Here is a 15,979-nt window from a genome sequence, read left to right on the forward strand (position 1 = left end):
CCAATGTTTATATTAAATTATACATTTTTTTTTTTTTGGCTAAATAACTGAGCGTTTTTAACGGAGGTTGTCCATAGTTTTCCCAAATCCCATTGCCTCCGCGTGCATCTAGAGAGCAAAGTTCCACACTACGACCTTGGATCCTACTCCCCATGAAAAGCATGTTTCATTGATACAGTACACAATAATGTATTGCAAAGAGTAGTTACTGTTAAACTATTGCTAGGGGACAAAATTGTTACTTTTTCTTTTATAGAGCTGTTGGACAACATTCTTGTCATCAAATAAGAACAAACTTTGAGCAAATTATGAATGCAAAAGACTAGAACGAATAGCTCTACCTGTTTCTCAGCTACGAATAATTTACATCATGTAGAATAATAAAATCTTGAAACAAACAATTGTACTGTCTTTATATTTGAGTTATTTTTCATGGACCACTGCCTTGCTCATGTATAAATCTTCGTAGTGCCCACCGGCACAGTAGGGAAAAACCTCAACACCAATTAGCTATCTTGAAAACTGTGAGGCTACTCAGACTTCTTGATCCTTTTGCCAGAAATGCAGGGAAGTTTCCAGGTTCCTTATTGACTGATTAATTTTATAACTGGTGTGTTAAACTCATCACCACCATCGCTTCTTCCACAAAACCCCTTCGAAAACTAGATCAGAAAATTGAGCGCACCCAAAGCACAGGCATCCTCTTGTTTCTTAAGAGCTCAACCCTACAATTTCCAAAACATGCAAGCTTACACAAGGACCATAACTTATTATGAATTTACATTGCATTCACTTAAGAGTTGATCTTCTTTGTTCAGAAACTTCTTCCAGTAGCTTTTATACTGTGGAATTCCCAGATCAAGCCAAGGTTTCATTTTCCCATTATAGTGTAGCACTGCAGCTGTCTTAATGGGCTGAGTATCAATTCTATAATCATGACCCAGTCCAGACACAACCCACGACTCATTGAGTGGATATATTTTATTCTCAAAGGTGAGCAAGCTTGCCTGCCATGCATCAGCTTTAACAGAGCCTCCTTGCATGGTCAACTACATAAGGAAATAAAAAGATCAGAAAGTCTAAATAGCCCAAAATATACAACAGCCTATATCGATTGATCCAATCATTAGACATTAAAGACAATACAGCACATAAAACAGAATTTTATAGGAAACTTCATATTTGCTATGTAAACATGACCATCAAAATGTAAAAGACTTGTTCAGCTTCTTTCCCCCAAAATTTTCTCAATAGTTAAAAAAAGACAAAGAAAGAAACCAGCAGTAAGAGTGAGCCAAATAATAAAATCCAAGTTGGCAAGTTCAATGAAAGTATTAAAGAATAAATTAAGGCTTTAGAAAGTGATTAACGAATTGCTCAAGTTGGATTTTGTAACAACGCATTTTTTTTTATTAAAATAAATAAATAAATAAGTTAGAGTAATTAGAATATAATATAAAGAAAATATTTTATTAATAAAATAAAAGGAGAGAAGTTAATTAGAAGATTTTGGACTAGACGCTGGGTTCAACTTGTGATGGGTTATTTTATATTTGTATTTTGTAAAGATATATTTTTTTTATCAAAGGAGCATAATCTAATTTTATTTATGAAGTCTCTATTTATAGAAAAAAGTTGTGATACAAAATCAAATATTGATATCATCTTATTCTAAAAACAAGGAAACATCCTAAAATAATCAAAATAGATTAAATATTTGAAACATAAATAAAAGATTCTTATCAAAATTAATTTATTTTTTTAAAGATATTTAGGCATATTCCCCACAACCTGGATGTTAATTAAAATAAGTAAAAAGATGGGGATTAAATTACTATGTGCCTTCTGAAAAATCTAAAGCACTCACGGGAGAAAGAGAGACCACTAAAGGAGGTGTAGATTAGCAGTCGGAGCTACAGGAAGTGTGTTAATCCACAAGATCGTCACTCAAGGTAAGGGGGAGTGAGATTGTCAAATCTATGGACATATGAGAAATAAGGGTAGAGAGGTGATCCCTAAGCCTCTTAGGTTGATGAATTTAATCTGTGTAAAGGTATATGAATGAATTGATGATTGATTCCTATTTTACTCTATGAATTCGTGTGTTGATTCATGTTGTATTGACATATTGGTGTTGAATTGAAGTGGTGATGGGTTAGAGTAATGTGTGTATAAATTGGCACTTTTGATTTGGTGGAATATTTTGCATGATTTGATGATTATGAATGGATGAGTGACAAACAAGTATTTGACTGATTGAAGTGAGAATTAAAGTAAAAGGATGTGTATGGATATATTGGAGATTAGGGTTGTATGTATGATTTGAGACTTTGGTGTAGTTTGTTTAATTCTAAAAATTTTGGTATGAACATATCTCAGTATTTAGGTGATTTCTCTTTGTATGATTAACCAACTAGAGTTCCGTTTATTAGGTTATAAACTAGACATTTGAGGCTATAGTTTAGACTCAAGAATCATATAAAAATGTTAGGAGATGATCGAGTTATGTGAGTCATAAGACGAGTCTCACATTTTGCGCGCGAAACGTAAGTATTACGAGGACCCTTATATGATCGAATTAGGTTGCGTGGTATGTTGTAGGCTTGAATATTAGCTTTCCAATGGTGCTTAAATCACCTAAAAAGAAGGTCTAGAACTCAAGTTATGATCAAATTAGTGAGTAAATGTTAAATTGTCATAATTAAGCTAAAATATTGCAATTTTGTAATTTTTAAAAACAATAGATGGTAAAATCATCTTTTGAGATCAACATAGAAGTTGTAGATAATTTATCTTAGTTTTCTAATAAAATTAAGATCAACTTGATAGCCTAGGTATAATTCTAACATTTAAACCACATGATGTCATAAATACTCAAGACAAAAAGTGATAATTTAAGAGTTGTAATGGTGAATTATTCTTTAAGTAACTATATTTGATATGAGTAATGACAATGAATAATGTTATGGTGTGTGATGTTATAATGATGAATGTTATAATATGTGATGAATGACTGATGAGAGTGTATAGTAATGATGTGCATGAGATAGAATTGATGTATGAGAATTATATTGATGCATGAAGTGTTGAGTTACTATGAGTAATGTGATGAGAAGTGATAGTTAAGTCTGGTACTACGGACTGAAAAATGAGGAATAGAATTGTTGCATGTTTGTGATGTGATTCATCATTCATGCACATATACTTTGTTTGTGAGATAATATGAGTCTATACAGGTGGGATATCATAGCTCATCTAATAGGAATGGGATGCTGTAACAATCAACAAGACCCTGATAAACATCCCTTGGTCGAGAGTGGTTCGAGATGGATCACTATTCATAGGTGGTCTTGTTCTATGACTCTTAGGCTATTCTGTACTAATGATGATGAAGAGAAGATTGATACCACATGCATGTAGAGTTAGGAGCATGCACAACACGAGTCTTACTTTATAATTGAGATAAATTTTATGACTTGTTTAATTATAGATGATGAATGTATGACAATGATTATTGTGGATGTGTGGATAAAGATTTATATGTATTTGAGATGTACTTATTGTAGATGTGTGTCTATTCTTATGTTTCATATATGAGATGTATTCTCACTCCCTATGTTTGTGTATCGTTTGTATTTGGGTTGGTCGCCACTTATAGGAATAAATCAGGTACAAGAAGAGATATTTGATGGAAGAGAGACTTACAGCTTCACTTATTTGGGGATTTTTGCTCTAATTAGTGTGTCATCAAGACAGAGATTTATTATTTTAGTATTTTAATTGGAATTAGTGAAGTTTAATTCAATCATGTTTCATGTTGGAGTTTTGTCCAAATGGGCGGTTTGTGCCTTGTTTTAATTTTACACATTATTTAGTTATGTTTCTTTTTATTCAATACAGTTGTTGAAAAGATTTTGTGAACTCTTTTACTGACAAGTGATGAAACTTATATAATAAATGTTTGTGATTTTAAAATTTATTACAAATTAAATTCTTTATTTAAATAAATGGGGTAGAACTGTAGAAGGGTGTCACAGATTACACTCAACAGAGGAGAGTATTCATAAACATCACGTTTAAATGTATTAATTACAAGAATAATGTGACTAACAATTTTTATCCACAATTGAACTATTTCCAATACTATGATTTGCATCTAGATCAATTTGGGCTAACCCAACCCATGTGGGACAATATTTAATTCAGATTAACAAATTGTTAGCCAAGTTCAGCCCTATGCAGGCTGCCTCCTAACTTGTATTAAAAGATTTCATATTAATTGATACTCAAAATAGATAAGTATTTGTTTTAAAATGACATTTAATTAAACTTCAAAAAGAGAAACTTATTAATTCTAAGGCCAGTTTGGATAAACACCACGGTAGGCAATTATAGAAAAAGAAAATAAAGTAAACTAAGGAGTCAAAATTCATCAAACTTCTTGCAGAAGTTAAAATCAACCTATACACGTAAATTTTTTTAAAAGTTCCTTCGTCTAACTTGACTTAAAATCATGAACCATTAAAAAGCTCTCCCAAGTTAGACACGAACCTAAACTTTAGCCCTAGTGATTAATAGTTGATTTTGGCATTTTTTTAGTTTGTTGGGCTAGGCAAAATCAGGCCAGCTGTACTAGGTCAGGCCAAAATAAGTTTTTGTGTCAATTTTGTTAGGCCCAAAACAAGCTCATTTCATTGTCTTTTTGGGCCAATCAATTGAAGATTGGTTCAAATTTGACACTCTTATTGATACTACTATAATCAACAAGACTATTTCAATATTGTTATTTCAAACAACAGTGTTTTCCGAAAAGAATGTAATGCGATTGCAATAAACTTAGTCACATACCTCTTTTATCAACTTTTTGTAAGTTTGAGTAAGACCAAGCTCTCTCCACCTCACCAGGTCAATTATGTTCAACCCTGACATCCAAGCACAAGAATTGTGATCAAAACCTCTCTCACCAAGATAACTTCTCAGTTGACCCAGCTTTACCGAGCAGAACTGCACTGCACCATTAACTTTATCCCCCAAGTCCATGTTCCATAACGCAGACAAGTCTTGTTGAATAACAACATCATCATCCAAAACCACAACTTTCTTCAAATTGCTGAATAAATCAGGAAGTAAATAGTGTGAATCAGAAAAAATTGAAAGGTATTCTGTTCTAATCTGGTTCATGGATGGATTATCATAACCACGAAATGATACACGGAACTCCTCGGACAAGGATAGAAGCAATGGATTTTCCTTTTCACTGTCCAGCTCAACATTCAGCACTTGAACAGAAGCTTCCTTATAATGGTTCCTCAAGAACCAGAGCTTCATTGCATAATAATTTTCTCCATCAGTCAACACATGAAAAACCTGATTTGAACTTTCCTGAAACATTTCACAGCAACAAGTAAAATTATTATTACATCAGCGATCAGCTAAAATTAAACCTGTATCAAATCAGTAGTGCATGACTAGATGCATAGCATACCTTTGCATGAAATACAGTGGAGTTGATAACCACTGAAGTTGCAAGCACATTATTAGAGAAAATAACATAATGGTGTAATGAAGAATCAATAAACTTTTCCTCATCAGTCTTCTCTTCATAATTTGGGGATTTGAAATATTCTACAGTTAGTTTCAGTGACAGGCAGTGAAGACTCTTTGGCATTGTCTGAACATTAAGTTTATACAAGAATGCACTTTGTTTCATGTGGAAGATGGCTTCATCCTCGGCCAAATCAAATATTTGTCTCAATTTCTTGTCAACATTGTTGCAATCCACAGGTACTGATTTTGCTCTGGTAATTGCATGTTCCATCTTCTTCGAATAGCTCTCAGCCCTGAAAAATAATATTGACTACCATGTAAACTTTCTGTAAATTCATACCATTTTAAAGGAGAAAAAAAGAAGAGAGGAAACACAGGTGTAGTCAGTCCTTCTTAAGAGATGTAACAAAACCATTCACGTGCTTAAAATCTAAGAGCTTCGCTCTTGGAGAGTTGGTTCATAAAATGATATTAGAACCTCCTTCACCAAGTGATCACAAGTTTGATCCTTCCTGTCCCCCAATTCTTCTAAATGAGCTAGTGGCCAAAGTGATAAGAATCTGCCAAGGTCCAATATTTTCAAATATCCTTTTCAACCAATGAAAGACCCAATGACTAGAAGAAGATCTAAAAGAGTTCAAAATAATAATTTGAAGAATGAGCCCAACACCAATTACTAAAGATGATACAGTGAGCTGGATTTAGATGGTAATATGGTATACTTAACTTTTGGGCTTAAAAGTTACTTAATTCAATTTTCTTAATTTTAATGTAATTTTCGTATTTTATTTTAATTAAATAAATTCAGATGGATTTTCATATTTCCTAGGCCAGTTTTGAGAGATTTTAGACTTAGTGGAAAATAAATGCTAGTGGGAATTTATTTCCTAGTGAAGCTTAGTGGAAAGTTACTACATGTGAGAGGTTGTTTATCTTAGTCTATAAATAGGAGCCTCTTATAAGCATTCAAGGCAGACTTGAATATTAATCAAGTGAGTTTCTCATTGTGAGAGTTTTTTCCTTTGTTCTTGGATAAGAACTTGATAGTGTTGGTTCTACCGCCAGGTGATTGTTAGGGTCACGCTTCACTTTGATAACTTAGGTTTTACCGGTGGGCCACAACTGGGGTCAAGCTCTTTCAAATTCCTTTACCTACTTTCAAGACAGTCCAATCTTATAAAAATCGTATCACAAAGGCTTTTGCACAAGTGTATTAAGAGAGGTAATAAAACCGATGAAATGCTTACACCTAAAACCTTAAAAATTCGTTTGGTGATTAGAATATGGTAAGTTAGCATATCATAGTTAAGATAGGATAAAAGCCAAATGAGTTTTAGTCTTATTCAATATTTGATATAGACAAGGATAACAAACTAGATAGTAGATACCCATATTATACCATCTATCCTGTATTTGACATAGATCAATAGAATATGATATGCTTCATTAAAATTACATATTTTTCTAAAAAGTAATTTTTAATTTGATTTTTTAAAATTTACATATTATAAAAATTATAATTTTGATTACATTGCACAAAATTAATTTCTTGAAATTATAAAAATATGTATATAATATTTTTTAAATTATAACTATTATTTAAATATTTTCTTCAAAATAATGTATAATAATTATTTAGTTTTTAATATTTCAATTAACAATATATTTTAAATTTACATGTCAAAATTATTATATATACAAATGTGCGCACACATTATAATGGCTATGCACCGAATATAAATTGCCAACCAATTACAATTTAATGATGGTATGACTTTTTAGGTATTTATTATAAAAGTCAACAAACTTACCATACATGATGCTTTGTGATTGAATGGTACTATAAAACTACAAACTTACCATACATGATGCTTTGTGATTGAATGGTACTATAAAACTATTTTAAACTATCGATGCATAGCCTATTTTTTTCATCTCTCTATATGCAGAGAGAAACCTTATCTTATCATGTTGTTTCTTAACCTAACTCCTCCTTCAAGATAAGAAATATACTAGATTAATAAGATAGGAAAAGGGGTATAATAAGACTATCATATCCTATTGTGCAACATCAACTGATTACAACATAATAAGATGATTATACTATTATATCTTATCCACCAAACAGTCCCTAAGCTTTTAAGAGAGTTGATTCATAACTACCATGAAAGGCAAGGATGATTACTAGCTTTCGGTGTGGGGTAAAACAAAATAAAGGGCATATTAAACCCAAAGATAGCACAAAGTTGAGACAAGAAAGAAAGATAAGGCTATACTTTGGAGAATAATGTATCAAGTTAATAATTGTCCAGGGAACTATAAATGGGGTTATGGTGCTGATTCTGCTGAAATGAGTATTCAAGTAGAAATAAAGTCATATACAATTGAATTACGTTAAGAAAATGTTAAAATCAGCTGGATTCAAGAAAACAAGCAATGCAAGCAGATATAAAAACTGAAATTCAATAGTTCTATTTTTATTTTCTTTTATTTATAAAAACTGAAATGCAATAGTTATATATATATAACACTGCTTGACTGAAGGTGAGATTTTGCCCAATTGCATGAGATTCCAATAACAGCTTAAACAGAATGCAACTCAGACAAGTAAAACTTGAGGGAAAAGGAAAAATAATATGAAAATATCAGCTTACACTGGTGGAAGATCAGCATCTGTAGTAGATTCACTAAGCATATGCTCCATCTCTTGTATATTCTGCTTCAGTTGGCGAGACATTTTATCTTGTGCTGGGAGTTTTGCAATGCTAGGGTAATAAGCTCTAGCCACAAATAGTTGGTCTTTCAATTTCTTAACCAAACCATCTTTCATTTCTTGTCTATGTTCTTGTTGCCATAGGCAATAACTACCAAATGTGAGCTCACATGACTTTCCACCATCGTCATTAGAGCTTGTTTTAGGGCGGGCGACTTGTTCAATGTGACCACTTCTATGATTCTGTTTAAGAATTTAATCAGTTCAAGTCCTCACAAGAATGTCAATATATAAAATAGCTTGTAAAGAACTTTGCTGGAGATTAATGCTGCGTAGAAGTTATATAACTTTATCTTATAACTATGAGCCTGTGAGTGTTATTGGGCTGAGCTTGTATTAGTTGAACTACATTAGTAGTTGACCTATTTTATTATTAGTATAAACAGGGAGTCTAAGTCTGTTACGAATTGAACTATTCTGAGCAATCAATAATCACCAGAAGACAGTTTGAACATGGTGCATGAGTAGTAGATTCCAGTTTCCATTGTGACCTGTGTTTTCCCTGTGTTTTCCCTTCCATTGTGCAGAATAGAGTTCCCCCAAACTCTGAACTCTCGTACATTATTATGTCATAATCATCTCCTCAGATTTTTCTTAAAACCTTGGCAAAAGATTTTGATTTTTTTTTTGAGGGGGGGTTAGCTGCTTAGGTCCCTTGGTAGAGATGGGTTGGGTTGTTTTATATCTAGATGTTTTCTATGCTTGCAGTTTTACTACTTGAGGGGCAGCATTAGAGAGTATGACTTTGTCTAGATCTAGATTTATGCTTGTTCAGATTATTAGTATAAATTGGGGCCTGAATCAATATTATGAATTAAACTATTTAGAGCAGTTACTGATTAATGTGTTGAACAGAAGTTTCAACCAATTACAGTAATATATGCGTACATTTGAAGTTGGAGGTGATTGCACAACTTCATTAGGTAGCGCCTTTGAACCTGAAAAATTATTAAAAATTAAAAGTAGAAAAAGGAAAGGAAATGAGATACCAGAAGGTATCATGGATGTGAAAAAATAATATTGAATCGGTATGATCACCTTTTTGTTTATCATCATTGCCAGCCTTATTGATAGTGTCCGTGGTGCCACCTCTTTGTTTATCCTCATTGCCAGCCTTATTGATAGTGTCCGTGGTGCCACCTCTTTGTTTATCCTCATTACCAGCCTTATTGATAGTGTCTGTGGTGCCACCTCTTTTTTTATCATCATTGCCAGCCTTATTGATAGTGTCTGCGATGCCACCTATTTGTTTATCATCATTGTCAGCCTTATTGATGGTGTCATTCTTACCTTCTTGAGTATATTTGTGGAGAACATCCTGACAAAATTAGTACAGATAATTAATGATATTGCCAAAAAATTCTAGATCTATATGATGCAGTGTCCCCTCGCCCCCTTAAGTTCCATGTGTTTGGTGGATTCTTAGCCTCGTTGATCTTTCTTTCTTATCTTACAACTAGAGGAAAGAGAGGAACTTTGTGCCTCTCTACATTTTTGTTTAAAATAAAAATAAAAGAAGAGTGAGAGTGAAGGTTAAATAAAAGTACTTGATGAGAGGTTGAAACTCATAGTTTGGAAACTTAGTTGAAGAACAAAACTAATGTGGAGACAAATGAAGGTATCCCCTTTATTTAATTATTATTATTATAATTAATAGCTTTAGTTTTTAAACAAATCAGTACATTTATACCCCCAATAATACAAAAGAATCATAATCCATAGAAAACGAGTCAAGTTAATATGGAGCAAGGAGTTTAGAAGATTAAAGGATACTCAGAAGGAATTAAAACACTAACTAGATACAATAATTAATCATCTAATTCTATGGAAATCCAAAACTGCAACACTTCACGATCCGGGTAATCCTTAATTCTTTTACGTTGAGTAGACTTAAAAACAAAAAATCACACACTAAACCCTTATCCAGAATATAAAGACACCAAATAAAATATAAAAATCCCTATTGGACTAAATCTTAATCATAATAGAAAAGTACTGTTAATAACATACTATGAATTTGAGATTGGGGCCTAACTCAAGCCCAACTGGCTTGTAAGGTATGTACTGAGAACTGCCCCAGCTTTTATAAGCTCTACTTAAGTTGTATCTCTAGGCTCTAGTTGATATGGGACTAAACCACTACTCCTTGGAGTCTGCAACCAAAGAGGTCGTAACTAAGGCGAACTAGGGGTACTGCAATTAAAGCAGCTTTTCAACACTTACCCTCAAGTCCAAACCATCTTAGAATTTGGACTTAGGACCTAACTCAACTTCACAAAATTAATTTGTAATGTAAGGACATCTAAGCTTCTATAAGCTTTACTTACACTGTATTTCTAGTTGATGAGAGACTAAATCACCATCCTTGAGGCTAGCCCCAAAAAGGCTGCGACTAAAGTGTGCTAGGAGTGACTGCAATTAAGATGACTTTCCAACAGATACTACTTATACTAGTATTATCGTTTATACTATTATATATATAACCAAATTGAACAATATGCAAACTTTTAATATAAATGTGGCAAATAACCACAACTTAATTATTTATGGCATGCTTAAAAACTACATTAGACCTTCACTTTTGGGCACCAGTTCTGGCATTGGCTTTGTCCTACTTTGGAACAATTTCGAATGGCTAGGTACAAACTACAAAGGCTTCAGCAAAATAGAAGAGCCATATATTTTGTGGCAATATGCAGTTTATTTAGTCATTTGGTGCATATAGTTAGTTAGGATAGGATTATCTTGTACCTCTCAACTATGGGATAGTATAGCATAAATGATATTCTTCTAAACAGCCATTTCAAAGATGCTTATTGATCGGGCAGCATTTGATACATTGCTTTTATATTCTATTGTTCTCTTATGTATTTTTCTTTTTCTTTTCTTGTGAATTTGTCCTCTCCTTTTTACTTATACTTTTCCCCCATTTTTGTTCTAATGAATTTATTTCACCATAACTATAATAAAAACCAAAGTCCTCAACAACTTCAATAGATGAAATATTAAGATTGACATGGAACCAAAAACCTTATGAAGAAGACAATTACAGAAACGTGATTAACCCTTCAGTATGTTTGGTTCAAAGGAGGGCAGAGAAGGGATTCTAATGAGAGAAAGAGATGAAAACTAAAGTAACCTACTATTATACCCATAGAGTAAACAAATAAAACTATTAAGCTTAAAAAGGATAATTTAGCCAGCACAATTCACAAACTTTAAGCTCTCAATATTTTAGAGAAGGGATTTTCTCCCTCTTATTTCCCCTTCCCCCTTCCATTCCCCTTCAACGAAACACTGTTAAGTTTTGTTTTCAATTACAGTAGGCAACAATAAACATATACATTTTCATTCCTCAATTAAAAAAAATGAGAGAATCAGCAATTCATAGGTACAAGATTTTATCAAACAAATAAAAAAAAATTAACCACCAGAGTATTATGCAGAGAACCTTTGGAAGAGTTGGTTCAAACTTTGTGATCAGTTCCTCCACATGATGACTCGATGATTGTTCTCCCTGCAAAAGAAATTTTCGAAAGAAACATGAATTTGGGATTTGGGGAGAAAAGATCGAGCTTTTGGATGTTTGTGTAATTAGTTCTCTGGTTATACGTTTCTTTTGGACTGCATTACTGATTAATGATTAGTAATACACTATTAAATGGATGAATTGCTTGCTGCTTCTTCATTGTTTTGAGAATATCTCATCAATAATTGTGCACACCTATAAAAGAATCGAAAAGTACTCACTCAGTTGACTACTTAGAAAAACGACAAAATTCGCTGGAACTTTCATTTTTTTATGCAATTGGTGACAACTGTAACTTGACCAGCGACCACAAATAAATCAGTGACGTTACTACAACCAACAATATTTCACCTAAGAATGCTATAGAACAAACGGACAGCTAAAAATAGCTAGGGGAGGGTGTAAACCACCATACCTCAGACTTATTATGGCCAACATCATGTTTATCATATCTTTCAAGAGTTTTCTGATTCTGAATTGGAAAAGAACATAAGCAAAGGGAGAAAAAAACAATAAACACAGTGACATCAATACAATGTTAATACACTGAGCTGGAAAACTGTAGCAATTCACAGATACATTTAACTTAAAATCTTACCGAAGGAGAATTTCTCTGTTCGATATATCCTGCAAAATCACAACGAAAAATGGAGTCCATGAGTCAGAAGAAAACAAAAGAAATCAAGCCAGTGCACAAAATCTCTGACTAGCAAAGCAAATTCAGTAACAAATAATGGTGCATTTATGATCACTGCTAATAAGTACACATAAATATCTGCTGATAAATACATATAAATATATCCAAAGCGAGACATAATTTTTAAGATTCCACTACACTACAGATATGTATTTATTAACACAAGATCGCTATTTGCAAAAATATGTAGAACGCAGATTCTCCACGTAACTAAAAATTGAATGAAATTACTCCATCCAATTATTTCGCTCACAACTCTAAAAAAACAAAATAAATCAAACCATTGATTGTAACATATACGTCTTGTGTGGCGTTCGTGTTCCAATTATACACACATTTAACTTTCCCTCGTAAACACGTTCTTACTATTATTATTAGAGCAAAATTTAGATGCAGTGTACCTTACGTGCTTTTAGTGCTGCGTTACAATCAGAATTAGAGATGAATGATGACATTAATGCAAACCTTTATTACACAAATTAACGAAGTGGAACTCCAATTCAGATCAAACAACAGCACCAAAATCACCTAACTAACTGTATCTAAGTCTCGTCCATGTTATCATTATAGTTTATTACTTTTTCACTATCGAAAAGAAAACGAACACAGATCTTTATCGACAGCAAAAGCGTTTCGAGCTCGAAGTGCTGCAACAGGCGAAAAGGAAACTCGATTGATTGATTAAAAACATGCGAAGATTCGGCGACGCAGCGTGGGAAAACAATAGATCTAGAGCATAGTGCAGCGTGGCGAGCGAGGAAGAGTGCGAATCGACGCGGATCTGCCGCGAACGGAGAATGTGGGAGAAGGGAAGGGAAATCATAGAGAGGAGAGAGATCTCGGCGAGATCATACCGGGAGAGTGGAAACCGTTGTGGAGGCCTAGTAAGAAGACAAGAGGGACGAGCATGGAGAGAATGACGAGACCGAGCACCGCAATTACGAGCCCTCTCCACCGTCGTTTCGCCGGGACGCCGTACGACGGAACCGCGCCCATGCCACCGCTCTTCATCCTTTTTTGTTACTCTTTCTTCTCTCTCTCTCTCACGCGCTCTCTCTCTCTCTCTCTATGGAGATGATATATCTCTGTGTCTCTCTCTCTCTCTTTCTTTTTTTTCTTTCTTTCTTTCCCTCTCACTCCACTTCTTGCTTTTTAGTTTTTAATAATTAATTTTTTCTTTTTGAGATATTCGTGATCGCATTGGACATTGGACTCCAGCATTCTTTTTAATTTTTCGAAAATGGTTTTTATTTTTGGTCTGTATTATTTTCTCAACCGCCGAGTGCCGACTCAGGGAGTTAAGTTTTATTCGGCAGCGTTTGCCGCTCCTCTACGCGCCTCCATTTGTGCGCTTGACGTAGCCGCGATCCCAGCCCTACGATTTTGATCTGCCAGTTATGAAATTGGATCTAGTGGTCGGCTACGTTTTGTAGCAACGGCTATGGTAGGTAGAGATGGATCTAGTGGTGCGCTGAGATGTAAATTTTCCTACGACTATTTTTTATTAATTCTCCTAATATTTTATATATAGTATTAAATATTAAATATTTTATGTTTGTAACGTATTAAATGTTTATTTTTTATTTAATACTTTGCTTATAAAATAGATCGAGAATTTGTATAAATATTTATAACACAACAATATTCTTATGGAAGAGGTTGATAAATCGATCTAATTAATATAAATTATAATCATTATAATTATAATTTAAAGTTTAAAATAAGTAACAAAAAAATAAATTAGTCCATACTTAAAATATTAGTTTAGAGTTTAATTTTCTTATTTGGTTAGTTTAAAGATTTTTACTGCAACCAAAAAGAAGTTTACAGATTTTCACACTATCAATTAATTAAACATCACTTAAAGAATAACTTTCGTAGTAATTATTACAAAAATCAACGATTATATCATGCATGATCATTTATAATTAAATGATAGTTATAAAATAAAAAAAAGTTTCACCCTCTCTAGGTTTATATACCACTTAACAAACAACAAACTGAGCAAAAATTGAAGGAAAAAAAATGCATTTTGTATCCAATTGGGTGATATTGGATTTGAATTTAAAACCCAAATTTGATAAAATAAAGTGTATTTGAATACATGTTCCCTTCCGTTGAAAGTGAATGATTTGTGAGTAGAATTTTGTTCAAAGTGCATTTGAAAGTAGAAAATCCACAAATCAGACAATATTGAATGCCTAAAGCTAGCCTTACGACATAAGTTTTTTTTTTTTGGGGGGGGGGGGGGGGGTGGGGGTTGAATATACCAAATTTGAAATTGTTTTCAACAAATAAATGCATAAGGAAGGATTAATACACTTTTTAGTTTTTAATTAGTTGTGAGCATGCTTTGTCTTTTGAAGTCTTTCGTTAGATTGATTTTAACGAGTAGTCGCATTATGCCGTTGACATACCAAAACTTGTAAAGGAGATCAGAGAGAGTGAATTTTCATTGGGAAGAGAGTCGCTCTCATTTTTTTGTGTGCTTGTTTTGTTGACAGCACACATTCTTAAACATTTAAAATGAGAGAAAACTTTAGAATCAATGTACGTCTGTCCTTTCACACTATCAATTTTTGTGCACGAGAAATTCATTTGTGGGTGGGTTTTGATAAAGGTTGCGGGTTTGGATTTTCTTCAATTTCAGAATTGAGAGAGAGCTTTTGTTGGTTTTGAAATCTTTGTATCTTTACTGTATTATATTATTACTCGTAGATATAGCCCATATGGGTGATCAACGTTAGATATTTGGTGTCTTGATCATTTCTTTGTGCTTCTATGAATCAACGTTGTTGTTTGGTTTTCTTCTTCTCTTTTTTGTCTTCTACTATCATAACTAATATCAAGAGCTACCAAGATTTAGGAGCTATTGGTGGGTTTGATTGAGAATAGAGAAATTAGATTGTCGAAGTTTTGTGGAGAATGTTCTTTCTCTAGTCACCACCTAGAAAATTTCCATCGAACAAGTTGTCACATAGCATTAAGATTGGGAGGAAGGAAGAAAGGGAAACGTTCTGTTAAGATTAAATTTTGTTCCTTCAACTGTTTGTTTTGGTTCCATGAGAGAAGAAATGTCCCAAAAGTACTGGGACTCATATTTGCAATCCATCCAAAATGTACGAAAGCCAGAGGGGGAGTTGTTCCTTTTATATAAAATGACCAATTATTCTTTTACATGACAAAATCAATTAACCAGTTATCGTTGAAGGAAAAATCTTCCTTGAAGGATCATTTGCATAGGTTGAACTCAATGATAATTGGTTTGCACAACAAAGACATCTTGATTGATGATGAAGATGCTGCAATGGTATTGTTGGTATGTTTCGTTACCTCCATCATATGAGAAATTCATAAATGTTATCAACATGGGTAAAAGATAATATCACATAGGAAGAAGTGAGGGAGAGCCTTCATGAAAGAAAACTTTGAT

The 15,979-nt window shown here is 33.2% G+C and overlaps 1 protein-coding gene across 3 annotated transcripts; it reads right to left on the reverse strand.

The window, feature by feature from the left end:
* Positions 1–223: 223 nt before the first annotated feature.
* Positions 224–13,754, reverse strand: GAUT7 (galacturonosyltransferase 7). Of its 3 annotated transcripts, none has more exons than XM_020383871.3 (10): positions 13,401–13,753; positions 12,448–12,476; positions 12,265–12,321; positions 11,772–11,837; positions 9,359–9,638; positions 9,209–9,258; positions 8,202–8,503; positions 5,486–5,840; positions 4,849–5,382; positions 224–1,049 (listed from the first exon to the last, which is right to left on the reverse strand). In XM_020383871.3, the coding sequence occupies exons 1-10, from the start codon at positions 13,555–13,557 to the stop codon at positions 771–773; spliced, it is 2,109 nt and encodes a 702-aa protein (XP_020239460.2). In that variant the 5' UTR covers positions 13,558–13,753; the 3' UTR covers positions 224–770. The 3 variants fall into 3 exon arrangements, with proteins under 3 accessions (XP_020239460.2, XP_082929041.1, XP_082929040.1); XM_083072915.1 differs by lacking the exon at positions 13,401–13,753 and adding an exon at positions 11,933–12,044; XM_083072914.1 differs by lacking the exon at positions 12,265–12,321 and having other exon boundaries at positions 13,401–13,754.
* Positions 13,755–15,979: the final 2,225 nt, after the last annotated feature.

This window comes from Cajanus cajan, chromosome 4 (assembly GCF_000230855.2).
Source record: "Cajanus cajan strain Asha chromosome 4, NIPB_CcT2T_4, whole genome shotgun sequence".
In the NCBI taxonomy this organism is placed as follows: Eukaryota; Viridiplantae; Streptophyta; class Magnoliopsida; order Fabales; family Fabaceae; genus Cajanus; species Cajanus cajan.